The 19085-nt window shown below is 38.1% G+C and overlaps 1 protein-coding gene across 7 annotated transcripts in view; it reads right to left on the reverse strand.

Annotated features, from left to right (window-relative positions):
* Positions 1 to 19085, reverse strand: part of TENM3 (teneurin transmembrane protein 3) — an 836163-nt gene that overhangs the window by 27195 nt on the left and 789883 nt on the right. For all 7 annotated transcript variants that reach the window (XM_063458145.1, XM_063458151.1, XM_063458150.1 and 4 more), the window contains 2 exons: positions 18501 to 18655; positions 15586 to 16460 (listed from right to left, as the gene is read on the reverse strand). In XM_063458145.1, the coding sequence (XP_063314215.1) occupies positions 15586 to 16460; positions 18501 to 18655 (1030 nt within the window). The remainder of the gene's footprint in view (positions 1 to 15585; positions 16461 to 18500; positions 18656 to 19085) is intronic.

The following is a 19085-nucleotide window of genomic DNA, read 5'->3' on the forward strand; positions in this document are numbered from 1 at the left end:
TCAGCAATTCGGAACATCGGTAATTCGGACCCTAACCCTAAGCCTAGCCCTAACCCCTAAACCCTAACCCACTTCGACAATTGAGAACTTCGGCAATTCGTAAATTCGGCAATTCGAACATTCGTAAGCATCTGAATGTCTGAATTGCCCGAAATTCGTCTGAATGTACATTTGGAACAAAACGGATTGCACGTGTCTATTTTGTAAGCCAATCACAGAAGCAGATCAGGGGCAGAGCCAGCACAAGTCAAATGCATCTCTAGGAGGAAAGTTCAGTGTCTCCATGCAGAAGGTGGAGACACTGAATGGCAGTACTGCACATTGTGCAGCACTGCTCCAGGAAGCACCTCTGGTAGCCATCTGAGGAGTGGCCAGTGAAATTATCCCTAGGCTGTAATGTAAACGCTGCATTTTCTCTGAAAAGACAGTGTTTACAGCAAAGAGCCTGAAGGGAATGATTCTACTCACCAAAACAAATTCAATAAACTTAGATTATATAGATTATTACACCTTCCTTCCAACTTGTTGATGGTGGAGCTTGCTTTATATAAATTATGACCTCCTCTATTTTATTCCTTGTGATCATTTTTACTGAGATTAGAAACCCCCTACTCCAGGATGGCTAATGGAGGGTTTATTAAGGCTGATTCCTACTTGGCTTTTTACCAGATTTTGGTAAATTCACAGCCTTTAGATCAACAGGCTAGCTGTCTTTTTACATATTACCAATTTCTCGATATATAACATAGTCTGTTTAATTAATATACGTCTTTAAAAAAGTAGAATATCTTGCAACTTCCTGTTTTGAAACACTTGGTGGTGACCATGACTTTTTCTCTTGTCAATTTCATTATTTATTTATAATTTCTACTTCTTGCTGAAACTATTTAAAAAAAAAATAAAATCACACAGACTATCTTCCATATAAAGGCTGATAAATAGAAAGGAAATATGGTGAAGATATTGGTTTAATATGATAAATTCCTTTCTAATATTTATTTACTAAATTACAGGCCTATTTTAAGCCAATACAGATGGATTTATGATTAGTGCCATATTTATCAAGAAACGCCTTATCTCTTTATTTTTTGTTCATGGCTCCCCCAGCCTTAAGATTTTACATAAATAAAAAATGCAAAATGTGTGCTCAGTTTGTTCCTTTTTAGAGATCCCCTTTTAATCTGTATAAGATACATTAAAGGGACACTGTAGGCACCCAGACCACTTCAGCTAATTGAAGTGGTCTGGGTGCTGTGACCCTTTTGCACTTAGTGCTGCAATGTAAAACATTGCAATTCCAGGGAACTGCAATGTTTACATTGCAGCTCTAAGTCTGCCCTCTGTGGCTGTCTAACAGACAGCCCCTAGAGGGCTTCCAGAATCCAAACAGACTTTTGGTCCGTTATCTGACACTGGACGTCCTCACGGACCTCCAGCGTCAGATTTTCCCCATAGGAAAACATTGAATAATGCTTTCCTATGGGGAGGTCAAATGCGCGCATGGTCATTGCCACATGGGCAGAGCCTGACCCAGTGCCGAGGGACATCGGCGCTGGATTCAGGTAAGTGGCTGAAGGGGTTTTAACCCCTTTAGCCACTCCAGAGCAGGGGCGCAAGGAAGGGGGGGAGGGAACATATTAAACCTATAATGCCAGGAAATTGCTTTAAAATGTTACCTCTATTATAAGTATTTAACCAATTTACGAACAGTATGACTTCTTACATGGGGTTTGTTGGTTGCCACTCTGCACCTCCACTAGTAACGCCAAACAGTTAGAAGGGTAGAGGCACTTGGCAGACTCTTGGTAAGAAGCGTTGACTATTTGCAATGGATGGTGCCAGGGTAATCCTAGCATCATAACCACATCAGCAAGCTGTAGTCGTTGGGATGATTGAAGTGTTCCTTTAAGAGATGTAATCACTAACGATAGTAGGAACCAGTTTAATGAATCCCATATTGTCACTTACTGTTTGCAACAAGAATGAAAACTAGCGAACAGTAACTGTAAATTGACTCTTGCAGTGGAACTTTCCCTAAATTTCATTGCTTAAAAGCTAAAGACTTTTTTTTTTTTATTACAGGCATATAGAACACGCATCCTAACACCCACCATAGAAGGATATATCTTATCATGTGCACACAGAATAATAAGCATTTCATTCTGAGTCTGTGCCAAATTCAGGAACACGTCTAGCAAAATAAAGGAACTGCTCATAAATTACATAGCAAGAAACATCAACAGCACCAAGCAAATTAATCAAAACTTGTAATGTGATGAGACAAAAATATAATGACAAGCTTCTAGCTCTAAGGCCTACAATTATTTTAAAATCCAAGAGAAAGTAAAGCAGTGAAAATGTGTGATTTTCCTACTGACACATGCTTTTAAGTGCCTGTATTAAAAAGCTACTGGTAATTTACATTTTACTCCTTGAGAATACCTTTTTTTAAGCGATTCTTAGACCTTCTCTTTTTCCATCATTCACTCTGGTTCAACCCATTGAGTGCCAGATAGGAGAACATAGATTTAGCAATTTCAAATCATTGCTTTTTGGGGGCTCATTCACTAAATAGTAAATTGTAGTAACAACTGCTGAGTATAATTTAAGGTAAATTAGCCAAGTTGAAAACAATCCTTTTTAACTGAAATTGAGAGTTGTTGTTGTTTTTTTTTTTTTTTTATCTATATCACTACTTTGACTTAAAATTGACATATTATCCACAAATATTGCCCTTCAGGCACAAAATCTATACAAATCAAATCCCTAGGAAACATACAGATTTCATTAAAACCTGAAGATTACTTCTGCACTGGGCTGAATATGTACAACTGCCTAGCTCCCAAGATCTGTGTCCCTTGAATCAGGCACTGGTGGGTAGGGAAATTATGCAAACCACATTACTGGCATCATGCAAAGTGTTAGATCCACCTGAAATTAAATCTGGAACAGTGCTGTTCATTATTTAATTATAATTTATATGTACAATACTTTGTTTTATGTTAACAGCTGTTCATAGAGGGATATTTAAATATGCATGACGTAATTTCTACTGCTCAATTTTATTTTATTTTTAAAGTAAAGTTTCATGATATTTTGCTATATATATACTGCACTGAGTCTCTATCGAGCCATAGTAAACAACATATCACACACACAGACCCACGTATACATCTACATATATACGTGGGTCTGTGTGTGTGTGATATGTTGTTTATATACGTATACATATATACGTGTGTCTCTGTGTGTGTGATATGTTGTTTATACACGTATACTTATATACGTGTGTCTCTGTGTGTGTGATATGTTGCTTATACACGTATACTTATATACGTGTGTCTGTGTGTGTGTGTAATATGTTGTTTATTATGGCTTGATGGAGACTCAGTGCAGTCAAAACGTTGCCTGTTCTTATCGAATAAAGCCTGCAGTGGATATATCATTGGGCACCCACACTCTTAGCTGGGTGCCACCTTGGTCTGTGAGGTGGCACAACCCCAGCTCAGAGTTATACAGAAAGGAAAGTCTGGGCACTCAATGATATATTCACTGCAACTGTATAATATACAAACAGGCAATGCTTTAACGTCACTGAGTCACACATGGTAAGCCAAAATAAATCCCTTTATTATTTGTGTGCAGTTCCTTATCTCTGCTCATTACCTATTACAGGATCAGGTAGGATCAGGTAGGACCAGTGAATAAAAAGTGGGGAATGATTTGCAGCATATTGTCCCATAAAATACAAGTTCGTAAGACAAAGGGTTAATATTGTTCTGGTATATTTAAAAGTGTTTTCCCACAGATGTTACCAGCAGCTACTGGAAATTACAGGTAGGCTGCTCTAAAGCCTATTACATCATTATTCTTTTTAATACTTTTCCAGAAGTCTTTTCACAGATATAAAAAGCCCTTTTTCAGAGTGGCAGAAAAGACTGAAAACAATTTACCACACTTCTGCTTTTATGGAAGGAAAGAAAAAAGATTTTACAACAATAAAAGGATTAATGGTTGCTTTAAAATGTACTAAAATATTCAATTTGCCATTGTCATCAAATGCATGTGTACTAAACATTAAAAATAATTATTAAAAAAAAACAAGATTCAGCGTATGTAACTGCTGTATTATATATGAAAAACTAAATGTGTATAGAGAAACTAATTACTCAAGCATTGCTCAGTTTTTCTTTATGTGCAATATTTGAATATCTAAGAGGTTTAGTAAAGAAACGATAGGAAAAGCATCTCATAGCTCTCTCTCTTTCTCTGTAGATAAATATGTACAGTTATTGCATGTATTGCTTAAATTATTGTTTAAAAGGGTCGTTATCACTCATATGTACTGCACAAGCATTACACCAATTTATTTAAAGGGTTATTCCAAGCACCATGACTACTTCAGTGTTTTCATGTGATCATGTTGCCTGGAAATCTGTATGTGCATCGTTTTGCCTTGAAATACAGCACATACCGAGTTTAACCCCTTGGCTGCTTCACCTCCAGAAGCTTCATGGGGTGCCATCAGACAGACCAGAGGTTCCAGACTAGCTTATGTAATTTATTTTCAAATGTGCATGCATTGTGTGCTATTCATTGGCTGATAGCAGTCAGCTGACACTCTCAGCCAGTGAATCGGGATTGGATTGGCTTCCAGAATAGTTTTACTCTGCTATTTCACTGTAAGCTCTTCTAGTAGCTGTATGAGTGGCAGCCAATAGAGGTATTACAACCCTACGGCAATGTTTTCACTTGTAGGGTTAAAACGGGGAAAGGGGCATGGCACCTAGATGAAGTGGTCTGGGTGCCTATAGTGTTCCTTTAAGCAATGATTTAAAGACTTAGAACCATAACCTTTATAGCTTATTGTAGTGGTTATGGTGTTATAAGGTTTTGAAGAGGCATCTTCCATTTTCAGTTTAACGATCCTGGAGTGGCATGACAAGAAGGGGATCTAAGTAACACCCAAAGCCCTGATTCTTGTTTATTTCTTCATCCCAGGTCACTGGCTTTTTGACTGGGACTGAAATGATGTACATCAAGCATGTCAAACTCCAAGCTAGCACTGGCCTTTATGTGGGCTGCAAAAAAACAACAACTAAAATTTTCATAGAAACCGCAGCACCCTCCTCTACTAAACCCCAGCCCCCCTCTAGTAAACCCCAGTCTCCCCTCTATACTGAATCCCAGTCCCCCCTCTCTACTAAATCCCAGCAACCCTTCTACTAAACCCCAGACCCTGTTTAAAAAAATAAATAAATAATATTAGCCAACAAGCAGACTCCATTCATATTGACGCTGCCAGTATGCGACTCCGGAGTCCAGCCTCTGGTATACCCCCAAAGGCGCCGTCTGCACCCTGTGCCAAAGCAGATCCTCCCACTACTCCTTGAAACCCTGTGAAGGTGGAGCATGTTGACCTCACGTCTGAATGTGACCTGGCATTGCGTGCCTCCATGCACCTCCAGGTCCACCACTGTCCAGCCGTGGCCATCGCAACACTGACCAACACACACTCACTGATATACACACGCACTGACAGACACAAACACACACACACAGAAACTGACAGACACACACTCACTCAGTGACAGGCACACACACACACACACACTCACTGACAGATACACACACACACAACTCACAGACACACTCACTGACAGACACACACCCACTCACTGACAGACACCACACACTGACAGACACACACACTTACACATTCTTGCACATATTCACAAATAATTTTACTTATTGCTCCCTACCTGGTGTAGGGAGGCTGGTGTGGGGCCTCTCCCTGGTGTCTTCCTTCCTGCTCCTCACTGTACCCTCACGCGCAGTTTAGTGATGCCGGGCCAGATGTACCTGGCATTAGTATGGTGATAACTAGATAACTAGTGCATATTCACTTCAATTCACTAGCTACACATCACCTACCCCTCACAATCAATATCCCTAAAGTTGAATTTGCCAACCCTCAGCCAGTCTAGTGGTGCAGTGCAGCTGCTCTGATGGACAGTTTACTGGAATTTTCCATGGAACAATGTACTATACCACCTCCTGCCTGTCGTTAGGGCAATGACATGAGCTCAAATGTCTCATACGCCATTCGATTCTTTCTTCAGCTATGCAGACAGTAGGGGGAGGGAAGTGTCATTTAATGAACTGCCAACATTCACAGACAGACAGAGCATGACAGAAAATTCTACCAGAGTTTGTATGCCCAGCATGGGTTCTACTTGCCTATTCTGATGTCGTGAACACCTGTGCTGAGCATATTGCAGACTAGGGCTAAACATCTGCTTCCAGAAACCAATATAACTATAGATGTACTATTTTTAAAGTGAAGTGCCTTAAAGCAAGGATTTGTCTTGATAAACAGCGCAGCTAATTCTCAGAATGAAATGGACCCAGAACGCTTACCTACTCTTTACACAAACAGTTAAGGCTGATTTAGTGAGTAGTGTGCATTGTGCCATCTAAATATAAAAGCAAAAACCTTGTTTTAATGTGGATGCCGGCGTAGATGCATACTTATAATAGTGGTTCAGTCTATAACTATGCCATTTAATGATTTTTTCATCAAGGTTATTTCCAAACAGTACATTTGTTTTAACTATAATGGTCTAAGGCTGATGGTAGGTTGATTCACAGTGGCCTTTAGCTACACATTTAAGTGTATTTCAAAGAGAAAACAGTTTAATGATTTTCTTTTAAATGTGCTGGTACACCTCTGCCTATCTAATTACAAAAATATTTTCTGTGCCTCAAGAGAACATGGGAGAAAATACCATTATATACTCAGTGAAAGCGAAAGGATGTGTGTTATATAGCTGTAGATAGGATAGTCTGTTTAATGCATTTCATTTAAAACAGCAGGCAAAGGCATAAATGGTCTACCAAATTGATATATAGTGTGTATCCAAATTGCATGACCCCACCTACCGCCAACAAGCTGCTTTGAAGACATGGCAAAATTTAAGAAATGGGTTTTCTGATCTGTACTGGCATGTGAATGTTTACACTGATCAGCCACAACATTAAAACGACTGACAGGTGAAGTGAATAGCATTGATTATAATGTAACAATGGCACCTGTCAAAGGGTGGGATATATTAAGCAGCAAGTGAACAGTCAGTTCTTGAAGTTTCAGCACTCTCATGTTCCCAAGCCACAACATGCAATGACCAAAGGACACTCTTCGAAATGACTGAAACATGGAGAGAAGGAGGCCAATTTAATATTTTGGGGAATTGCTCTTAGGTAAGGGAATTCTGGAAATAAATCCCAAGTTATACTCAGTCCCTCTTACATTTTTTAGTAACATTACCCCCAAAGCGGTCAATTTTTGGTATAGTTTCTGGCATTTCTCTTAAACACTCTAACTGTATTCATATAGATCTGGTAGCTGCCAGAAAAACGATCCTTCATGTCTGGATTTCAACTGACAAACCAGCATCATCATTGTGCTCATCCAAACTAGCTTATGTTTTGAAACTGAACTGGATTGAGGCCTCCCAACCTAAAGAAAGAAAGGTTTCCATGATATTTAAATATTGGGTGCCCTATATTCAGTCTCAAGATGCCTAACAAATGGCTCTTAATTACAAAACGTTGTAATTTACCACCTAGTATTCCTTTCATGGAAGACCTCCAATTTCACCTGTTGGACCTGTTATTTATTTTTTAGAACGGACCATTATATTTATAACCTGCATATTTATTTACTTGTTTATTATTAAACTTGCTGGGATGTTCGGTTATATAATCCTGACACCCCCCGTATCTTTCTACCTTATTTAAAACAATAAATGTGTTGTTTATTTCTTGTTTTCTTGTTTTTAAAATCCTAAACATTTCAGTTGCTGATGGATTTATACATATCCAGTATATCTCTAGTTTAAATACAACTTGGCAAAATAGTTTTTTTGTTTTGTTTTGCCCATACTATTTACTGAATGCCCCATTTTAGCTAATATGAGCATTTTTTAAAATTTTAATCTATAGCTTATGTGTACTGGTATGATAGATGTACGGGCATGGACGCAGACACAAACATTAGAATCAACATTAAAAAATCCCACAAAGGTAGTCTGATTACCGTATATACTCGAGTATAAGCCGACCCGAATATAAGTCGAGGCCCCTAATTTTACCCCAAAAAAACTGGGAAAACTTATTGACTCGAGTATAAGACTAGGGTGGGAAATGCAGCAGCTGCTGGTAAATTTCTAAATAAAATTAGATCCTAAAAAATTTATATTAATTGAATATTTATTTACAGTGTGTGTATATAATGAATGCAGTGTGCGCATATGAATGCAGTGTGTGCGCGTATGAGTGCAGTGTGTGCGCGTATGAGTGCAGTGTGTGTGTGTATGAGTGCAGTGTGTGCGCGTATGAGTGCAGTGTGTGTGCGTATATATTAATTGAATATTTATTTCCAGTGGGTGTATATAATGAGTGCAGTGTGTATGAGTGCAGTGCGTGTATGTATGAGTGCAGTGCGTGTATGTATGAGTGCAGTGTGTGTATGTATGAGTGCAGTGCGTGTATGTATGAGTGCAGTGCGTGTATGTATGAGTGCAGTGTGTGTGTATGAGTGCAGTGTGTGTATGAGTGCAGTGTGTGTATGAGTGCAGTGTGTGTGTATGAGTGCAGTGTGTGTGTATGAGTGCAGTGTGTGTGTATGAGTGCAGTGTGTGTATGAGTGCAGTGTGTGGGTATGAATGCAGTGTGTGTGGATGAATGCAGTGTGTGTGTATGAGTGCAGTGTGTGTGTATATGAATGAAGTGTGAGTGTGTGTGATGCAGTGTGTGTTTGTGTATGTGTTGGTGGGCGTTTTGATATATTATTCATTTTTTTATTAATTATTATTTTATTTTTTATTTTGTAATATTATATTTGTTTATTATTATTATTTATTATTTAAACTGAATTATAAATTTTTATTTTTTTTTATTATATTTTTTTTTCGTCCCCCCTCCCTGCTTGATATATGGCAGGGAGGGGGGCTCTTTCCCTGGTGGTCCAGTGTCATTGGCAGTTCAGTGGGGGGGAGAGGGGGGCTGGCAGAGCTGTACTTACCTTTCCTGCAGCTCCTGTCAGCTCTCTCCTCCTCCGCGCGGTCTGTGCAGCTCCCTCTGTCAGCTCCCACTGTAAGTCTCGCGAGAGCCGCGGCTCTCGCGAGACTTACACCGGGAGCTGACCGAGGTGCTGAACGGACGGCGCGGAGGAGGAGAGAGCTGACAGGAGCTGCAGGAAAGGTAAGTACAGCTCTGCCAGCACCCCTCTCCCCCCAGTCTGTATTATGGCAATATAAATTGCCATAATACAGACTCTGACTCGAGTATAAGCCGAGTTGGGGTTTTTCAGCACAAAAAATGTGCTGAAAAACTCGGCTTATACTCGAGTATATACGGTAGTTTAATCTTGTTTAAATACTGATGGTTAAATCTTCCCCACCATTGTCGCACACTACACTAAGAACTATGTTTCATCCCATGAGAAGAATTTAATAGCAGGATTATAGCAATCCTGTAATGTGCATGCTGCAGGTACTATATATATTCTTTTATTTTTATTTTATTTTTTTAGAGGAGGGGTAGTGGGAGAGATGAGCAGAGGTCACTCTTACATACCATGAAAATAAAATATTATTTCAAATGGCTTATGTGTGTAATTGGCTTCAGATCCAATGACCCTTTCAAATGATTTTCATTTTCTTGTATTCCAGAACAAAATATATTTTCCATTTCATCGCAGTGTGCTCAATTCAAGCATGTTGAATGAACTACTTGCTGCACAGCTATCCTGATGCTCTGATGATGAGACTATAGCCTTAAAAAAAATGTTCTTTATTTTAAGATTACGTTAAATCATTTAGTATCCAAAAAATGTGCACTTATTAATTAGCAAAAAAAGAAAAACTCCATCCAAATACGTGTATAACAACCACCGTTCTGCTAATTCTGTAATGATCTATACATTCATGCTGGCTCTCTAAGTTAAACGCAATTTAAGGACTCTTTGAATGTATTAAGCATGAGTTAAAGGCACATGCAGTGCAAAACATTGCACTAGTTTGGAAACAGAGTTATTATAATTTTAAATATATATCATATTTCAAATTATATTCACCAGTATAAAAATCACTTTTTTTTGGTCTGTTCCTTTTGTAGAAATTTGTGTTCTTACAGATCCTAAACTAAGCTTAAAGAAAATGCCCATCATCATGTCACCAGAAACCGTAGTTAGTGATGTCCCGAACAGTTCGCTGGCGAATAGTTCCAGGCGAACATTGCGTGTTCGCGTTCGCCACGGATGGTGAACATATGCGATGTTCGGTCCGCCCCCTATTCGTCATCATTGAGTAAACTTTGACCCTGTACCTCACAGTCAGCAGACACATTCCAGCCAATCAGCAGCAGATCCTCCCTCCCACCTCCTAGACAGCATTCAATTTAGATTAATTCTGAAGCTGCATTCATTTTTTTTTTGTATTATTATTTTTTTGTTTGTTTATTATACATTATCCCCCATAGCCAGTAACCTGTGCTTATTATACATTATCCCCCCATAGCCAGTAACCTGTGTTTTTTATACATTATCCTCCCATAGCCCGTAACCTGTGTTTATTATACATTATCCCCCCCATAGCCAGTAACCTGTGTTTATTATACATTATCCCCCATAGTCATTTATCGTTGGACCTAGGCAGCATGATGTCTTAGGCCGGCACAGAGAGTGAGTGAGTGAGTGAGTGAATAATATAATATATATGTTCAGAAACATATTAGTAATATATGTAAATCGGGTTCATGCAAAGAGGGTGAAAAGGTATTAAAGAAAAACACACTTATTGCATCAAATGTACAAAGCCAAACTTTTAAAAGCTTTCCTCATTTCTTTCTCGGGATGAGGAATATATCGGTTGTAGACTGAGGATTTCCATCTGCCCAATCTTTTAATAATATTATTATAAATGAAACACCCGAGACATGGATACAACCCAATCTTAGGAGTAGTGTTCTGATGTAGAAGATGAATTTAGCCGTAGTCAGAGGGATTCAGTGAGAGTAGTGGTGAAATGTGTGTGGCATGACTGAGTGTGGGTAAGTAAGAGTCAAGTATTTTAACTGGGCACTAGTTCTAGGTGGGATAAAGAGGTATAGCGGATGGATGAGTAGTTTGGTTCGTTTTAGAGGTTTGTAGAGAAAGTATATAGTGATCATGATTTTTAGCGATATCCAATATTTTTAAGGTGGTCCCAGTGCCACCACTCATATCTGGTGTCACAATAGCTTGCATTTAAAAAAACAAAAAACTTTTTTGACTGTAATATAATAGCAGTCAGTTTCCTTCACACGTGTGTGTTTCAGGGACTGCCAGGGCACAGTGTCACACCAGTGCAACTCATATCTGGTGTAACAGTAGTGTACATTAAAAAAAAACTAGAAATTTGACTGTGAAATAATAGCAGTCAGTTTCCTTCACACGTGTGCGTTTCAGGGCCTGCCAGGGCACAGTGTCACACCAGTGCAACTCATATCTGGTGTAACAGTAGTGTACATTTAAAAAAAAAATACAGGGGTCTTGTTGTCACCTTTTGGGGACCGTTGGTGTTGTACGTGGCTGGGTGGAGGAAGAGACCTTCACTGACATCAGTGAGGACAAGGAACGGGACATGGCTAGCTTGGTATCCAACCTTGTGCAAATGGGGAGTTTGCGGTTGTGCAAATGTACTGTTTGTGGTTGTTTGCGGTGCGTTAAATGGGGGGACTGGTCTGTCACTGTGAAGCGGGCGTAACCCTTACACTACCTGATCGATACAACATCATACCTGATGTTTTAAAGCACGTTATACCAAACAATTTAGGAATGTTAGGTGATTTATGCCCTTTATGGATTAAAACCAGACTCTGCATCAACTATGTAATTTTCCATTGGAGTTTTGCCATGGATCCCCCTCCAGCATGCCGCAGTCCAGGTGTTAGTCCCCTTGAAACAACTTTTCTATCACTATTGTGGCCAGAAAGAGTCCCTGTGGGTTTTAAAATTCGCCTGCCTATTGAAGTCTATGGCGGTTCGCCAGGTTCGCCCATTCGCGAACATTTGCGGAAGTTCGCGTTCGCCGTTCGCGAATGGAAAATGTTATGTTCGCGAAATCACTAACCGTAGTACAAGCATAATTGACAGTTTTTACAAAATAACTTTAAAAAAAAGCAGTTGCTCCTCTTCTAGCATATTAATATCTTGAAGTGCATAGACTTTTGATTTTCTCCCCAAATATGTGAAATATAACAGAATTAAACTATATTGAACTTTTGGAGCAGATTTGAGCCCATAATCCGAAGAGTGAAGCAGAACACAAGGACATACAGATAACCTGCTTAATTGATCAGGTATGTTAAAAATGCAAACAGAGCTAGTGTCCTCACTAGAGAAACAGGCCATGTTGCCAATGGACGACAGTTCCATTTTCAGTTGCATTTAATTTATTTTTGATGATTTAGATTTTCTGAATGAAAATTAAACTCATTTGACTGTACCAGCAATAATAAATATGACAATATAGTAACACTGAACCTTCTTTTGTATTTCCAAAAAGTTTAAATTTGGGGCCACATGCTGTACTTTGTATCACACAGCCTTGTTACAATGCTGCCGCCCATCCCATGTGTTCTCTATTAAGGGTTAGTAAGTATATAGGGGTGTATGTAAAAAATACCCATCTCTGTCTCATTAGAGATATCTTTGCCAGAAGCTCAAGGAAGCAGGCTGAAGGGTCAGTGTTAGGACCCACTTAGGGGGGGTCTTCCTTGACGTTGGCAGGCGGGCATCCCTCCAATGGCCATTGGAGACACTAAATTACCTCCATTTGTCTAAATATACATAGGGATTGAGGAGAGAGAGCAGGTAACTTTTTCTTTTCACATGCTGTACTGCACACAGGCAGAAATTGATAAAACGCAATATGCTCCTCATCCAGAGAAGAAATCTATTTTACTCAAAGTGATTCCACTGGAAATAAAGCAAAATACCCAGTATACTATAGCGTTGCCATATACACTTTAACTGACACACATGATACCTTACTAGGACTGTCTAAGGAAAAGAAAATGGATGTTTGAGGAATGTAATGGTTTCTACTATGGCTAGTAACACAATTAATGTAAAGCATACATGCAATCTAAAAATCAATTCTATCCCAATTTACATTTCCACATGTGTTTATGTAACCCCCTGCTATTTCTCATTAGGTCATTTTCATGGCTGGAATGACTTTTCACAAAGAATGTTATGGATCTGAGAGAGATAAAGTAGTAAATTATCATTTAAAAAGGATTCTTGAGTCATTGATTCTTTAAATCTTACTGCCTGATGTAATTATTGAGTCATTATTTTATTTTTTAAATACTGTCATGGTAGACAGGAAATAATATATATATATATATATATATATATAAAATTGGTTGAATATAACATTATACAAATATTTGCTTTTCATCTGCTGGTAGATTTGTATTTTGCCAAGTCTTTCAACAATGCGGCATAAAAGTTGATAAATGAAAATCCAGATTTTCCCACCACACCATTTACATGTCTGGATGTGGTAAGAATGTTAGCATTAAGGAATTTTTCTTTTCTTTTCTCTTTTTTTTTTTTTTTTTTTTTTGACAGGCATATGTAGAAGAATGCAATTTTGGATTTTCCAAAGATTTTTTTGTACATCATGTGTGAAGATGCCTTTACCCATCATCCATTCCCCCCAAAAAGACTTAAAAGCAGAAATATTATCCAGTAAGAGGAAAACAAATCCAAACTAAATCAATAAAACTTCATATTCCCAAGTATATGGGCTAACACTATCATGTTTTAATGGCACCTGGAAAATATAACATGAAAGCAAAGTAAAGCTAAATATACTAAACACTGCATATTTTAAGTAAAGACCTTTAATGAGGTCTACTCATTAGAATCAGACAATCACACAAAATACTCCAGTGAACACATTTATCTTGTATGGACACTAAGCATCATACCCACCAGAGCAAGATAAATCATAAGGTGACCAAAGCGACCAATTAGGGGCCCGGGGTTAATCAAGGGCCCTAGAACCATTTATTTTATTGGTCCCAGATCCCATACTTATTTGAAGAATGAAGGCTAGGTGGAGAGGGTGTGCAAACTGGTAACCAGCCTAGGGCGCTGTGAAACCCTAATCCATGTCTGATACCCACAGCAGGCAGCTCACTGTAGTAGTAATAGCTGTATGAGTCTTTGGTTGCTGTTCTCAGGTTTTCAGTCAAAACATTTTGAAGTTGATTTACAAAACATTGGTTTTAATGGAACCCACTGCCCTCTTCAGTTGCACTGATAACACAGAAAGTGCAATAATTATTTTTAGAAATCTGGCATACATTAGATGGCAATGGGGGGTGCTTAGACCAGCACTCTCAGCCCATTGTTACTTTCCAGGTTTGAACAGATTTGAACTGAAGGGTAATTTTGTCATTATTAGTGTGGGTTATGGAAGAAAGGCAAGTTGTGACTGTTCAATAATTTATTTTTGCCTTTCATAAATAACCACCTTAAGCTAAATTAAGCATTTTGTTGAACTACATGATCTCTATGTCATAAAAACCCAGAGAACTGGACATGGAAACTTGGCATATTCAAATACGTTTTCATATATATATAAAAAAAAAAAAAATCAATGCACCAGTGCTGAAATGTTTCTTATATGTCTGTAACTGAAATGATTATTAGAGGGGCAGAATACTATTTTGGAAGTTCTGCAGATGTGAAAGATATGTCTGCATTAACTAGTGAACATGCAGCCAGAATCATATATCTCTTACATCAGCAACTTCCTCTCAAAGGAGAGTATTGGAATTCTCATGTGTCCTGCTTGTAGAAAGGATGAGAGACACAGAAAAGGGAAAGAGAGAGAGAAAGATTCGTCAGGAGGCAGGACCTTCCCTATAGAAAGGTAGAAGCAAGCTAACAGGAGCAGATATATGCCGAGAGGCATTATGTCTGAAGAGGAGGGTCAGGGAATGAGCCCTACATACACTTGTAAGTTTAACAAGAAATTCAAGAAGATTCTCTATTTTACCCATACTTGGAATACATGGAAAGTAAACCTATTTTTTACTTCTGACTTTCCCATGCCTGCCCTCGAATGGCATGCAGTTTAATATAGCTGTCTGGTCTGACTAAATGTACAACTGCTCCTAGGTCATACCATCAGTGCTTTCTACACCAATGTGATATAAAATCTCTGCATTCTGGCATAAATGGTTCAAGATAGCAAGTAACTACATTAGTATTTCACAATAAAGTTACATTGATGTTATTCATTTGCAGATTTCTAATACTGAAAGCACAATTTAAATATACCTAGAATTAAATGTAAGCATGTATCAGCAGAGGTTTCCACACTTTTTGTATCATGTTCTCAAATATGTTTGCGTTGTGCATTCAATTTGTAAAATTGTGGAATATGTATTTTATAAATGTAATGAAAATAACAATGACAATAATAAAAAACAATAACACAATCAATAGAAGAGTTTACTCACTCAAAGAAGGTTGTCCACCCAGTCTCATCGCTTTTAGTTGCCAGAAGTCCACTGTTGCCATGGTAAGTAAATAAGACCAACTCCTGACCTTGGGCAGTCATACTTTTTAAACACCCGTTGGTACCTATAGTTAACCAAATAACTTGGTTATCTGGTGCAACTATTCTGACTGGCATTCGGTTTGGATCCCGTCTAATACGCAAGGTATTCCCATTGCTGTCAGTCACCGCTGTTATATCATTTTCATTGCTGTAGCTAAAGTTATATATGTAGTCCCCTGTAACTAAGCTCATGGTATACTGGTGTGTGCCATTAACATCAAAAATGTACAATTCTTGATCAGTAGGCGAGGCTACCTCATAATAATTCATGGAATTAAGAAAAGGTTTGTTCTTAGAAACTGCACGAATTCGGATGTTACCCAAGTCTGCAATGTATAATGTGCCTTCTGGTGATGCTGCCAAAGATGATGGGGCACTGAGTTTGGCGTCCTTTGCATATCCGTCTCCATTTTGGTAACAATCACAGTTGGCATCATTTTTACAGTCACATTCAGATGGTATTCCTGCAACCAAAGAGATCTCCCCATCTGTAGTGACCTGCCTTATCCGGTTGACCTTCTTTTCATCCGTTTCGGTGATATAAAGCACCCCATTGTATGACACTGTAATAGCTGTGGCAGATTCTAATATAGCCTGGACAGCGTATTTCCCTACAGAATACTCAATGCCAGGGACCTGGCAATACATTGGTCTTCCAGCTGCAATGCGAACCTGGCGATTTTCAGTGATCTGAAGAACAACATTGTTATCCAAAACGTAAATCGAATTATCCATTGGATTAATAGCCAAGTCTGTGGGCCATTCTAGTCTCACCTGAAATAAAGAAACAGCAGATGTATATTTTAAAATGATGTATCAATTTAAAATGCAATTAATTGCTGCTAATTGTATTTATCCATTTACAAATGGTTTGTGGACAAAATAGGATTGCTGTGCTTTCTAAAATTCTGACACGGGAACCAGTAATTTGTGGAATTTGTTAGGTTTTTTAATATAGCCATTATTTTTTTGGACAAAAGGTTTATTTCTAGTAAAACAGACTTCGGCGCCTGCTTTATGCAACATACGGTTAACACCATTTTTTAAAATATTTTTTTCTAAACTACGTGTGTTAAATGTTTTTTTAATGGTGATGAACTGCATGTGTGGTGTCTTGCAGCCACAAGTAAATGACATATAAAATATTGGTGGGGAAGGGAGTGGAGTGCATTATGGCAGGTTTGGGTGAGGGCGGGGTTTAAAGAAAGTAATGCATTTTTTTGTTCTTTGACAATTGTAGTCTAATTGGTAATGCACATTTCTCATTGTTATAGTTATTTGTACAGTGCCTTGAAAAGGTATTCTTACCCCTTAGACATTATCCTTCTTTTCTGCATTGTAAATGACATACACTAACACAGTCTTAAACACTATTTTCATTGCAAACTCATCTACTCACATACATTTAAAAGTCAAAATTAGAGATTGCTGAGTAGATATTAAAAAGAAAACGGATATATGCTGCTTTTATAGGAACTCATATCTCATATCAATATATAGTCAATCTCCGTTTTGCTTTGAATGCCTTTGGAGTAAGTCTCTGCTAGTTTTGCACCCTGGGTTGGAGCAATTTTTGCCCATTCTTCTTGGCAGATTTGCTCCAAGTGGATTGGTTGGGTGACGCTTGTGGACTACAATTTTCTATTAGTGGCATACGTTCCTAATAGGATTAAGACAGGGACTGACAAGCATATTCAAATTTTTTGTTCTTAAGATATTCTAAGGTCTCTTTTACGTTTGGTATTATTCTTACAATCTTCAGCTTTTTAGCAGACTGAAAAAAGTTTCCCGGCAGTAGTGCCCTCAGTTTAAACATTTTTGGATAAATATCACACTGTACGATGGTTAAATATATAGACTATTTTTCATAGGACAGTTAAGACATTGCAATACAGAACCACAGTGAAGGTACATTTTCTTACTAAACTCTGCCTTACTATTCACCCTTGTAATTGCAAAATAGTGTTTACTGGGGTGAAGGACCAAGGGGGACTCTCCCTTCCCAGGAAGAGACAGTTCTGCTTTAATATCTATTGATTCATTCTCCAACTCTATTGTGCAAATGACAAGTTGATTGGTGCATTCCCCTTCTCTCTCAGCCTCCATTCCCTAACCCACTGTGACTGCTAGCATTGTCAAGCTTATTCTTGTGTCATCATCCCCCTTACTAGGTCTTTCAGAACCACCAATATTTCTCACCTGTTCTCATAAATTCTATGACTTTTCAGTGATATTAATCTTTCAACTTGTCTATCAGGACCTTGTGCCTTGCAGCCCCTCCTTTTTCTCTTAGCCCTGTGCCTCTCAAACTACAGTCATTGTCGTTCCCCTCTCCTGGCTTAATCAAAAATGGCTTTCCAACTCTTACTTTCCAATTAGGTAAGCAGCCAGACAAGCCAACTTGTACACAGTGTACTGTGCTGAATTTCTGACCTGTCATGGCCGACCTGTAAACGGTCATAGCATAGCACAATGCTTATGTCAGTGCAACTCAGCAGCTAGCTACTGCCAGGCCTCTCAAGAAAGTATAACTTGGGATTTGTGGAAAATAAGTGGAATGAGAAACAAATGTGACAGAGCAATAATGGCAACAGGACCAGTAGAAACAAAATAAAATATAAGAATTATTTTATAATGTTCCAAAATTAACCTTGTAAATTTAGTAAAGATTGCTTTGTTTCACTACATGGCGTCTAAAAAAATGTGTGTCAAATTATAACTAGCATATTATAGGTGTTTACAAAAATAATACATATGCACAATGTTTTTTCTGTTTATTAAAAGATTGAAAAACAAAAGTTTCCAAGTAATTACCTCACTAATATGCATGCTGGTGTCACAGGTTAAGGGTCGTGCTGAGGTCAAGTCATTTGAACCAAGCAAGGTTGATATTATACCATTTTGATCCACTCTTCTGATAACCTTCCCATCAACAAAGTAGATTAGTCCGTTCTTATCTACAGCAATTCCTTTATTAGGAAGAGAGATAGTCAGCATTATTTAAAAATAATGTAGTGCTTACATTCTACTAGGTGTTAACAAGATGTGTAACTGATTCAAAAGGAAGCATGTAATAGCTGGAGAACTTGAGAATTACGGATATATATTCAGATATATTTTTTTACAGTAAACAGATCATGAAAAGGCAACAGCTGGAAGCATCTCTGTTCTCGATAATTTAAAAGTGTGGTGCTCTAGCATATAGTTACTGCATGTGGTAAAATTTACTGAAATACATTACTTTCAAATATATAAATTTGGCACATAAAACAAACAAACATAAACATTGTTCAATAACTAGCATGTAAGACCAGTTAAAATAAAAAATTAAAAAAAAAAATAGCCCCAAAAACATGTATACATGTCAAATGTTGCTCTTCAGGATGCAAATTACCAATT

This window comes from Pelobates fuscus, chromosome 6, assembly GCF_036172605.1.
Source record: "Pelobates fuscus isolate aPelFus1 chromosome 6, aPelFus1.pri, whole genome shotgun sequence".
Taxonomy (NCBI): domain Eukaryota; kingdom Metazoa; phylum Chordata; class Amphibia; order Anura; family Pelobatidae; genus Pelobates; species Pelobates fuscus.